Here is a 12,970-nt window from a genome sequence, read left to right as displayed (position 1 = left end):
GGGATCATAATTACAGGTCCTTAAGGTCTGGCAGCCACATTAACCTCAAAACTGAGACCCAGATATTTCATCTTTTCCTTAAAAATGAGAATTGTATCTCTCAGTTTTAAAACAGATAAATTGAAAGGAGAGCAGGAGCAACTAGAACCAATGTAAAGTTTTGTCCATAGAAAATTTGAAGCCTATGACATCTGCCTATCCCTGCAAATAACTGATCATCAAATGCAATTGCCGCACAATTGGTGTGTCACCAGACGATGCACACAAGATGGAGAAGTCATCAACTTACTAGTGACAGTGTTTCGAAAATCTACACTACAGTTGAGACAGTGTAAGACGATCCCTGACAGTTCGTAGTGCTATTGCCAGAATTCAATTGTGAAGCGCTAATGGCTGCAGGTGCAAATAGTAGTCATCTACAAAGCTGACAACAATGACGGATTGCCAAACAGACATTTCCAAAATCTCATTATGTTATTGGTTGGTTTCTGTGTCCAACGTATTGCAACTGTCAAGGATCAACTTACACTGACTCAATTATAGGTGCTGGTTGAACATATGCAACAGTGCCCTCCCTAAGCAGCTAGTGAGGCTACTGGAGGTAGCATGATCCTCTGCTGGTTTTAAAACTGGAATTAAATTAGCTTTCTTCCATGAGTTGGGAAATATTCTTGTCAACTGAATTTCTTTAAAAGACCAGAGGAGGACCTGTTTTGACTGCTGGTTCAACTGCTTTAACATGGAGTGCATTATCAGGCCATCATCAGGTGTAGTGTCATGAGCTACAGAGAATGCATAATAAAAGTCCCAAAGAAAGAAAGAAAGAAAGAAAGGGCAGTTGCATTCCACCATGATTGGTGAGCAGAAATCAAAATTTGTGCTCTCCTGTGTCCCCCAAAAAGAACGGAAAGCTGAATCCTGGTCAGATTCAACTGTGATGTCTGTGTAAGATTCAGCCAATGTCTCAGTGATGTCTCCCAGCAACATTAAGAAGCACCCTTGATCTCATACAGCTGTAAATGGTGGTCATAAACTCTGCCCGGAAATTCTCTTAATCGCTTCCTGCATCTGACTTGCTGGTGCGAAGAGTTTAGGAAACAGAGATCTTGCCAAGAGCTCCTCTTACTTTCAAATTATTCTCCTTGCCACCCGAGAAGTTGCAAGATTCTCATCTGTAGGATTATGGCAACACTCATGATTCCACTGAGGGAAAGGCTGTCCCCGAGTGTTCCTGATGACTTGGGGATGGACATGCAAGTGGGATGGTGAATCATGGTTGTCATGTGATCCACCTGATCCCGGTCACATTCACTTTGCTGATAAACAGCTAACTGGCTGTACAGCATCCAAGCAGTCTCTCTCAAAAGCCAGCTCAGATACCTACTTTTGTGATCTGATCATTCTGACAGATGGTGTAGCGGTTGCTGCCATGATCGTCATCGGCTTCCCACTGGGCAGTGTCCGTAACAGCAGATGAGCAGTGGGTGAGATCAACAGCTGCAGATTAACCTGTAGGGGTGCTGAAATGAGTTACTCGATCCATGTTCATAAGTACTATGTTTTCAGTTTGTGAGAGATGCTATGTACTAAGCCCCTGGGACAAGTAGTGTTGGATCCCCATTATGCATTAAAATCTCCTAGAATGGGGCAATTACGTAATAACTTCTTCGAGTATCTCACTCTGAACAGGCTCATGGGGCAGTAGGTACATAGAGCATTCCACAACATTAACTCTTAGTGTTGAAGTTAAGTGCACAAGTGAGGACTGGAATGTGTCCTTGACAAAAACTGCAACCATAGCATGTCAACAGTGAGGTCATCTTTCTGTTGAAGTGGTAGCTTCCAAGCACAGGTGAATTTAGTAGCTTTAAAACAGGTCTCTTGGGGAAGATAGGCAGACAGCTCTGTCCTGTACTAGGAGTCTCAGTTCTTACAAATGGACCCACTATCCATTCATATTCCATTTCGGTGTTGTTTTAATTTTCTCCTATCTTTGCGACAGGTGTGAGATACCTGTTGAATGAAGAGGGTGGAGGGTTGTCTGGATCTTGTGTTGCGAAATTTAACTCCATGATGTCTCCCTCATCAGTCAGATGTGACAGAATGATACTTCAAGATACATGGCACCAGGGACAAGTTTTGAGCCAAATCCTGTGATGCTTTCTCTGCAAATTTTCTCTTAAAGATTCATGCAGAAACATGAAGTTGATAGGCACTCTGCTCTTGCGGTGCCTCCTCTATGCTCACTGTTATAAGTGTTGCCTTCTCTTTGTGTCTCAGCTGTCTGCACTGCTATATCTTTACTCTGTTTGGCTTAGCAGGTACATGAGCAAGTACTGGTGTTGGGTAATGGTTCACTGGACCCATCTTGTGTCAAAGCATCTAGTTTGGGGACAGGTTTCTTCACCCAGAAAGCTGTTTACTGAATTTTACTCTTCAGTGAATATGTGGCAATTTTGGCTCCAGAGTGTATGTCTGCCAGAGGAGTTAATGAGTACTGCTGGAGACAGACAGTCAGTACCAGATTTATGAGGTGCTTTTCCACGTTTCCTGGAAATTGCTTCACCTCCGGAACTCAGTATTGTGTGGCCAAATCACTGGCATTAGCAACATCTCATACGCTTGGGTATGTAAGGTCTAATAGCAGATGGAGGAACCCTAACACAGTGTACTCAGGTAGCTGTGGAGAATTAAAAGTCATAATTAGGTGGCAGTCTTTCCTACCTCTCTCTCCATCATTCTTGCATGTTCTTTTTACATCGACTATGCCCTGCAATGCCCATTCTTGTTTCAGTTCCGAGACATTCATGTAAGTAACATCGAGGCACGTGACCAAATCTGCTTGAGTTGGGCATCTCAACATGTGTATCAGTCACCCAATTATTTGGGCTTTCTTAGAAGTCCCATTTGCTTTGACCTTTTAGTTTCAGCCAGCAAAAAATGGTTTTCCCAATCTTTTAACAGATTTTGAGGTACTAGCAAGCCCTTCTAAACTTTTATGTGCTTAGAAAAGGGACACTTTTTGAGATGTCCCTCCTCCTTCTTGATCACTAGAAAAAATATTCCGATATACTTCTTTAGCCCTGTTACAAAATACAATCTGATTTTCTTTTGATAAGTGGGTGCGATAACTCCCAGATGATACACCCATCCAGGAGGTATCTAGTTGATTCGTCATGGTGTTCCCACAAGCAGCTAGGGACATAGAGGCCCACCTAGGACAACTACACATCTCAACAGTGTGCAACCTCTTGAGACTTACTTTTTAACACAGAGTTTTAAGATTGAGGGCTTTTTTTAAGAACAAGTTTTACCATCCTTGTTATTCAGGCAGTTAACCAAATATCTACGTTCCACTGCCGCACTGCATGGTGGTCACTAAAGCGTACTCAGCATGTACAGTTATAGAAGACTGATGACACTTACCAGTCCCCTCAGTAAAAACTGAGTTCCATAAAGCGCCCACCATTTGGCATCACCGGGAGAGGGAGATTGGAGGGGGGGGGGGGGGGGGGGGGGGAATGTGGGGTGGGAGGCATGCATGGCTCCCCACAGCGTTTGGAAGAAACAGCAACTTCATTAAGCTGAACACGGTGGTAGGATTGTCGAAAATGGTGTTACTAATGAACTCACAGATAAAGATTAGACTGTGACTGATGGTGTCTCGGCAACACTTTCATGACTTCTTTCGTTGGTTTGTCAGATAAATTTTAGAGACTTATCAGTGCAGTGTATCTCTAGTCATGGAAGGTGTTTACAATTGCACACAACACAATTTCCAGATATGACTATATACATTTTGCAAGCATAGACAGTATTTAGTATCTGTTTCAGAACTAAAGATTACTTCAAGACTAAGAATAAAATTGTATGACAGACAGCAGATGGCTTAACACATTAATTCAAAACTACAGTCATTAATCAAAGGTATGAGTTTTACTATGCTGTACAGTGGCAGTTATCACATGAATTAGTATTGTATTCTCTGTTTTAAGCTAAAGAAGCCATCTCATTTTTACCTAGGTGGACAGAAAATCTCTACATTGTATTATTGCGCAAACTGTTCTATCATAAACTGAGTGAGTTTCTGATTAATAAGAATACTTGCAAAAGGTGATTAAGTGAGAATCTCGGTGGAACAAATTGGAAGCTTTTGGGTAAGAGTTAGTTAGTGGCTGACATGAACACAAATATCAATAAGCAATATAGTGATAATTGACTGTAAATGCAGTGTACAGATTATATTTCTATGATTTATTTCCCAGCTACTAACTTATTCATAATGAAAAATCATTACTAATTAGTATGTAATTAATCAGATCATGGATTTACAAATAAAATATGATTTTTCCCTTTGCATTGTGACTTAATTTTCAATATCAAACTAATTAGAAAGAGTAATTACATATCAGGTACAAAAATCATAAGCAAGAGAATGGAGTTTGATCAATTGCCGAAAGAGTTTATTTAGGGATGTGCTAGACACAGCACAAGGTATATTATTCACTTTGTTTTTATTGCATCCCCAATCTGCACAAAGAATACTTAAATGAGGTGTATATGATACTGCAACGTCTTATATTTGGGGGCTGTGCATCTCAAATTAATAAAAGTAGTAATACATACACACAAAATCTGCTTGTTTTTATGTTTTTTTCAGTAGTATAAAGTGAAACAATCTATCAAAATATCTGTGTAAAACTGTTTAAGGCACTAAACTTCTTGCTTTAGAAAATTCAGTTCATAAAACAAAACATTAGGCTACAAATTCAAGATTTTTTATCACTTAACTGAAGCATCAATTGTCTTATCTATCATCAGTTATCTTGTTTTCCACAAAGAGATTCATTCTAGGATACAAAACATTACAAATTTAAGAATTTTTTCAGCATTTAACAGAAGGTTCAATTAGCTGAATTTCAATGAGACATTTTATGTAAATAAAGAGATTCATTCTGTAAAACAAAATGTTACAAATTCCAGAACTGTTCAGCACATAACTGAAGCATAAATTATCTGACATTCAACTATATATTTTATTCTCACAACATTTAAAGGTATGGACTTATCTTCAATTACAACAAATAATTCTGATTCTGAATATGCAACAACAGAATTGTTGCAGTTCAAATCTTCATTAGTTAGATCTCTTGCAATTTGCAAGGCGTGATCCTTCGTTATTGGCATATTTTCACTGGAATTTGTATATTCCCAAGGTATAACTAGATCTCTGAACACAGGAGACTGGGCTCTCTCTGATTTAATACTATCAACCTTATGGCAAGTAACAAGACAGGCCTCTTTTAACATGCTGAAGACTTCTCCTACTAAGTTTACTGCTTTTAGTGCAACTGAACAGAAGTATTCAAATCTCACCCCCGATATTTTATATTTTTGGTCAAATTCAACCTGAGAAAAATTTGGTCCCAATAAACTTTTTTCCTTCTGTAGCTGCTCTAGATACAATTTATCCATATCTTTCACTACTTCCTTCACAAACATGTAAATCATGTTTAGAACTTCACAAATACTTCTGCCAAGTGGGTATTTCAGATCACTAAAAATCTTCACTCCAAGATCAAGTAGAAGAGGTATGTTAAATTCACCAAGTCCTCGTAAAAGTGTTAATATTTGCCCTCGACGGTTGAAACCAGCATCTGCTACAGGAACTTGTGGCTTTCCAGATGCTGCTGTCAAGTTCTCATAATGGTTTCCAAACCCAATTTGTGGAAAGTTGTTAGACATGTGTGTTACAAAGTTCCTTGTGGCATTCAAAATGAGGTCTCTGAAGTAGGCAACACACTCTCTGATTCCAGACTCATCAATGATGTATGAAGCTCTGTTACAACCTGATTTGAACATAACTACATTATTTAAAAATGACTCCCCAAATTCTTCAATGTATTTTACTGAGCGGATTACCTTGCCACTTTCAGAAAGTTCAGATTTCTTGCCAACAATTTTTCTAGCAAGATCTGAAACTACTTTTCTGTACTTAGTACTTCTCACACTTGTCACAAATTTCTCCAATCTTCCTTGACGGGCTTCTCTAATTAGATTAAATGCAGTTTTCGTAGTTAGAACTGAATGACCAAAAAATATAACTGATGAGATTAACTGTGCTACATCACATGGCCGGATGTCATTTTTCTTTCTTTTCTCATCCAAATTTAATATTTCATTGGCTACATTAATTCCACTAACAGTGCAAGAAGTAACACTTAGTGCAGCAACACACACTCTTCCTTCCATATTCAATGCATTCCCACTTTGTGCAATCTTTGGGATTATTCTTGAAGCCCCACATGATAAAATACCAACAGCATTCCCCACAATAGACAGCCAACAGTTTCGTGATGCACTGCTGGTTAACCCTATAGTTTCTTTGTGTTTCTTCCTATCAATGATCTCTTTTGTGTTTCTACCAATTCCATATGCACTACAAACAGCTGTAGTGAGAACTGATGTTGCTACAATAGGTGCACTTACTGGGAAAGACACTGCTGCACAGGCTAACCCAAAGTTACCAGCTGACACAAGTGTAGTTGCAAGATCAAGACCGTTGCATATTTTTGAGGAAAGTTTGCTTGCTGGAGTCTTTCCAAATTCTACCTCTACCTGGTGGTTTACATTTAAGTGGTATACCCCACCTTTAGGATAGCAATATGAACAGCTTGGAAGCTTGTTATTTTGTAAATAATCTTTCCAACTTTCATAAACACGACCATTGCGGTCAATGAAATGAACTGTAATATCATTTTCATTACAGTATCTAGGCACTCTGAAAACTGGCTCTGTTACCACTTCAGTGTGGTTTCCGGTTTTCTCCACAGCCAGACAGACAAAAATTATAGACATCCAAGTTTCAGAGTTTTCCTCTAAGAAATTGTGATTGTCTTGTTCAATGAGTATTTTGCAAATCTCTTGTATTTTTTCAAGTTTACACGAATCATATTCCCTGGAATCGTCCCCTGATGGTGGTCCAAAAAGAGCATAACCTACTTTCTGACGCATGTAATAGTGCTCTGTAATTTTGTATGACTCCCAGTCCGAGTCTCCCAGGGTTTCGCAGAATGTCTGCTGCAGTGAGATAGCAACTTCCTTCCATGTTTCTGCAACACTTCTGTTGGGTTCACGGGCCATATCCACAGCGCACCTCTTGCGATTCATTGTGTATGTTCTGGAAACAAGAAGAAATTTTATTTTGTAAGCATTCTAAGCGAAAAACTTCAATTATAAAATTAATCTTGATTGTTTGCTTAAAATATTCCTCTCTTTATCAGACACCTAAACTAATTTTCATTTTGATCATCTTAATACCAACTAATTTTCAATTACTGCCTGTTGAAATTAGTTGCTTCAGTAATGAAACAGCTATTGAAAATACCACAAAAAAAGAATGCTGTATCATGCAACCTGTATTTTCTAACAAAGATGGAAAGAAGTATCTTTATTTGCCATGACACAAGAGACAACAGCAGAAACAAAATATGACAAGTAAAGAGTGAAACAAACGAATGGAAAATTTTGGAATATGATATGGCAACACTCCGAGGTACTTGGTGCCAAATGACACATGGAATGCTGCTCACACTGTCTTGCCACTTAGTAAACAGTAAACATGGGGCAATGGAATGGTATGCACTGTGCCTTTACCGTAAAAGCCTATTAAGAGAAAAGAGTGGAAGCCTTTCATCAAGAAATTTGGTATCAATTCAACATTGGATGGCACAATCGTGTTCCCTGAGAGCATGTAATCAACACCTGGATCCAAAATTTTGAAGCAATGGGCTCTGGAATGAAGAAGCAATCCACAAAGAGACTTCGAACCAATCATACGGGAAAAATTATCAAGCCTGTGCGAACTATTTTCATAAGAAACAAACAGTGCTATGTTCAACATCACACAAAGTCTCTACAATTGCATTGTTTGAGTGTTCAATGATTACTGAAAGTGGATTTAAAGTACCATGCAGATTGTTCAGCAACTTCAACCTAACAATCTACTAATGTGCAAATGATACGCTAAATGCATGTTAGCAAAAGTGCACAATGACAATGATGTCATTAACAACTGTAGATGCTGGACAAAGCTCACTTCCAACTTCGTGACTTTATCAACAGATATAATTTTCACTACCAGTCTCAGAAAAATCCACATCAGCTACACGAGTGTCCACTGTACAACAGCAAGGTTACTGTATAGTGCACCATGTCATAAAGTGGTGTTATAGGCCCCTACTTTTTTTTGAAGATGATAATGGGAGCTCAATCACTGTAGCGTCTGTTTGGTATGTTGCCATAATGGTAAGTTTCATTGCACATTAACTGTCCCATTTTTCTGCCAACAGTTGGTTTCAACATGGAGGAGAATGGCACATACAACACAGATATCAATGGGAGCTGTGTGACGACTGTTTGGTAACTGTGTAATTTCAAGGCATGGTGACACTGCATGAACCCAAAGATTGCCTGACCTGGCAGCGTGTGATCTCTCATCCCACAGCAACCTCACCACAGATGCAATAAAAGAAATAACAGATATGCTCAGACTGACAACTGAACAAAACTACTTTCAGTTTGAGAAAGAATATTATCTACAAAGTGATGGACTGCCCATGGGATCCCCAATATCAGGAACACTAGCAAACATTTTCATCAGTCACCTAGAAAATCAGATATTTGAAAAGATAGCCACTAATGAAAGTTTCAAAATCATGTACTGGTACAGATATGTGGATGACATTACTTGTCTGGAAGATGAGCCAAGTGAAAAAATACATGAACTCCATTCAGAAGTAAACAAAGCTCATCAGAACATAAAATTCACACTTGAAAAAGAAAATCAAATAAATTTTCTTGAAATTACAATAAAAAAAGAAAATGGCAAACATACATTTAACATCTTTAGAAAACCAACAGCCACAGACACAATAATACATTCCACATCCAACCACCCCCACAGCCAGACACTTGCAGCACTAAGACACTTGTTACATAGATTATACAGAATCTCACTCAGCAAGATTAGTTGCTTTGGGAAAGGAGACCAGACAGTGAGGTCATCAGTCTCATCGGATTAGGGGAGGACGGGGAAGGAAGTCAGCCGTGCCCTTTGAAAGAAACCATCCCGGCCTTTGCCTGGTGCGATAAATCACAAAAAACCTAAATCAGGATGGCTGGACAGGGGATTGAACCGTCGTCCTCCCGAATGCGAGTCCAGTGTCTAACCACTGCGCCACCTCGCTCGGTCCACTCAGCAAGAGAACCTATGACCAAGAAATGAGTACACTCATACAAATAGCTAGGAACAACGGGTATGGCACACATGTGGTGCACAGGCTCAATCAAAAAATAAAAATACAAATACAAAACAAACACAACATTTCCAGAATACAAAAGAACTCACAAGCTGAAAACTTACAAACACACACAATGACAACAACACCCAGAAAAGAACAAGATGGTACACAATGACCTACACACATGAACTAACACATAGAGTTGCAAACATCCTTAAGAGACAGGGCTTCAAAATAGCATATAAGCCTGGGCAAACCCTCCAATCACACCTAAGCCAGCCAGCTACCAAGAGGGACAAATTCCAACAATCAGGAATATATAAACTTGAATGTCAAAGTTGTGATGCAGTATATATAGGCACGACATGCAGGAATTTTGAAACATGATACAAAGAACATATCAGGTGTTGGAAGTATGAAACAAACCATTCCACATTTGCAGAGCATTTAAGACACCATAACCATCATCCTACAAACATGGAACAAGAAATGAGAATAGGCAACCATGACAAACATCTTGTTTTTGTTGTGGTCTTCAGTCCTAAGACTGGTTTGATGCAGCTCTCCATGCTACTCTATCCTGTGCAAGCTTCTTCATCTCCCAGTACCTACTGCAACCTACATCCTTCTGAATCTGCTTAGTGTACTCATCTCTCGGTCTCCCTCTACGATTTTTACCCTCCACCCTGCCCTCCAATACTAAAATTGGTGATCCCTTGATGCCTCAGAACATGTCCTACTAACCGATCCCTTCTTCTGGTCAAGTTATCTTATATAAATGCAAAAAAACTTCCACATCCAGAAAGCCATAGCAGAAAACAAACATGTGATAAATGAACACACACACATCAGCACAGGCTCCCTACTACACTTAATAAAGGAAATGATAACATAAAACAAAAAACTCTTCCCCACACCATCTGGACACACACACACACAATTTTATACCACCCCAAAATACACACACACACACACACACACACACACACACACACACATATATTCGCAAACAAATGCATACACGAACAGATCTCAGATACTTCAATAATACTTCAATAATTACACTCGAAAGTTTGGCAATAAAATTCAATCTTTGGCAAAAACATTTGTCAGTCGGCAACAGAAACCAATGCACTGCATTGAAACAAGCGTTCAGTTCATAGTGCTGTGAAATTTGGGGACAAAAAACACAAATTAGCATTGATACGAAGAAGAACAACATCAAAAATGCAACAGGAGCGTAATATGTAAGATATTGTCCACACAACCTGTAAGTACAGTTCAAAACACTACTACTAATACGAAATACCAACCACCAGAACTGTTTATAAACTATAGGCACAGTGACAAAAAAGTAAATTAATGAGCTAACATATGTACATATTCCAGGGCCACTGATGATGCCTTGCAGAAAATAAAGGCGAAACATATATGGCACTAAAATTGTGTTTTATTCAGTTGCTGTCAGACTGTCCATAAGTAAAAATTATCAATATACCATAATATTACACGCAACTGAGGCAGACAGGATTACAAAAGTTGAAAACATCAGCTGTTTCCTATTTTTCTACGATGAAACTGACAAGTTGCTTCTCAATTCATTCCAATTTTTCATCGTTCCTACCTCTTACACTAACCCATATTAATATTATAAATGCAAATGTTACTATCTGTTATGCTTTCATGACTAAACTGCTGAACCAATCCTGATGAAATTTGGTTAGGCGATAGCTTGAACCTTGAGGAAGAACATAGGCTAATTTGAAAAATTGTATTTTTTTTAGTATTATTAACATTTTTAAATGTAGTATAATTAAGCGTGATGCAGACATATGCTGGTGCAACTTAGTGTTTATAGATTATTCTCCAATATTGTGTGCACGGTTTATGATAATGACTAGCTATGCCCCCCTGGCAGAGCTGGAGAGTTTTTGTGGAGATACAACAACAAAATCCAACAGTAAGACTGAGAACCATGTTTAAAAGTATTACATTATGCTTCAAAAATGTAGCACATAGAGCAAAGAGAGCTTGAGCTGTGATGGTTACTAAAACACAAGAGAAGTTGGAGCAATCTCAGATCCACTGAACCGAAGGTGTAGGATGGAATGCGGCCGTAAGAGCTACACAGACAGTAGAACAATCACAAGCCCATCATATTTTTGATGTTGATTGTCAATCATCTTATAGGTTCCAAGACTCCTGAAGACTCACAACGGTGGCATCATTTAAAGGCTATATGACAAACAGAGAGACAACATCCCTTTCCATGTAGAAGGTAGGAGTCTTTTAGTGATGTTTGCATTTCACTGTTATCCATTAATTGACTATATTAATCAGTGACTAATCATCTTAGGGAAAATGCATCAAAGATGTAGGCACTGTCATGGATTGAAATGAAGAAGAAGAAATGATTGCTATGTTTTGCTCTGGTGGTAACACCTCACTGCCAGTAATAGCTGGCCCAGAAGAATCCCTATAAATTGCGCTTCTGTACAAACGTAATGAATTTTGGGTTTTTTATAAATACAACTAGAAAATAAAATGCATGCTTTCAGATGAATTCATTTGATGGGGATGCAGAAGTCAGAACACTAGGTTTTTCAATGACTTTTATGATACAAGGTCAACTTTACTGCAGACTAGTTATTTGCTTCCACAAGATACTTATCATCAACAAAGCAGACTGTAGGTGTAATAATGCCCATTATAATTATCCGGGCTGTTATGCCGTGGTCGGTTGATGAATCCTGTTTCGATTCCCAACGTTTCGTCTCAGACTGCGGGAGACATCTTCAAGGGGGTCCGTAGCTCAATGGAAGGTCCAACACACCCACTGGCTCGCTACTGACTGCCGCTAAATTCCGTGTCCGTGCGCTCCCGCACTGCGGCGTGACGTCACGTGTTTTGAATTCATCAACCGACCACGGCATAATGGACATGATATTTCCGGCCGTGAAAGTCTACATTTTAATATCAGGTGTAATAGTATCAAGGATCTACCAATACTACAAACATATATTCATGTACATACATATCTACACCACTATATATCCAGATATTTATAAATTACTATCGTACTTCCTCACCCTCACTCAGCATAACAAAACTACCAATATGCGGGTGCAGCTACAAGTTTCAGCTAGCCATAATATACATTGTTCTCGACATATTCCTTACCATTCTAACTTTAAGAAATGGGTAAATGTATTAGTAGTTACGACGACATATTTTTAATCCCATGCCAAATCAAAAACCTTCAATTAACTTTAAGAGATTCTTAAGAGTGTAGTTTTCCTAATAAAATTTTTTTTAAAAATATTTACAGAGACATTAATATTTTAAGATCTGTTTAATTGTAATTGATGTTGGTCAGTTCAGCTGTGAACTAAGTAAGACAGTGGCGATGTTTCATCGTTTGTCTTGCAGTGTTGACAACTCACAGGCATGTGTAACTCAATCTAATCAGCTGCTGTGGTATAAATTTTGACATGGAAGCAACTTGGAGTCGTGAATAAGCATTACAGAGACGGGCATCTTGAAGTGCAATACTTATTTATAGCAAGGAATATTAAATTAATCCAGGCTGTTGTAATACAATGAAGTGAGTTGAAGAAATCTGGCTTTTTAAATCATTTAGTAAACTTTTGTGATGGTTTCACATATTC

The 12,970-nt window shown here is 38.6% G+C and overlaps 1 protein-coding gene across 8 annotated transcripts in view; it reads right to left on the bottom strand.

Moving 5' to 3' along the window:
* Positions 1 to 4,233: 4,233 nt before the first annotated feature.
* LOC126354545 (uncharacterized) overlaps positions 4,234 to 12,970 on the bottom strand; it is a 51,066-nt gene continuing 42,329 nt past the window's right edge. For all 8 annotated transcript variants that reach the window (XM_050004282.1, XM_050004281.1, XM_050004280.1 and 5 more), the window contains one exon: positions 4,234 to 7,180. In XM_050004282.1, coding sequence (XP_049860239.1) covers positions 4,990 to 7,180 — 2,191 coding nt within the window. In that variant the 3' untranslated portion in view covers positions 4,234 to 4,989. The remainder of the gene's footprint in view (positions 7,181 to 12,970) is intronic.

Source organism: Schistocerca gregaria, chromosome 3, assembly GCF_023897955.1.
Source record: "Schistocerca gregaria isolate iqSchGreg1 chromosome 3, iqSchGreg1.2, whole genome shotgun sequence".
Lineage (NCBI taxonomy): Eukaryota > Metazoa > Arthropoda > Insecta > Orthoptera > Acrididae > Schistocerca > Schistocerca gregaria.
Note: the sequence above shows the minus strand (reverse complement) of the source record. Positions and strands in the feature narration are given on the sequence as shown.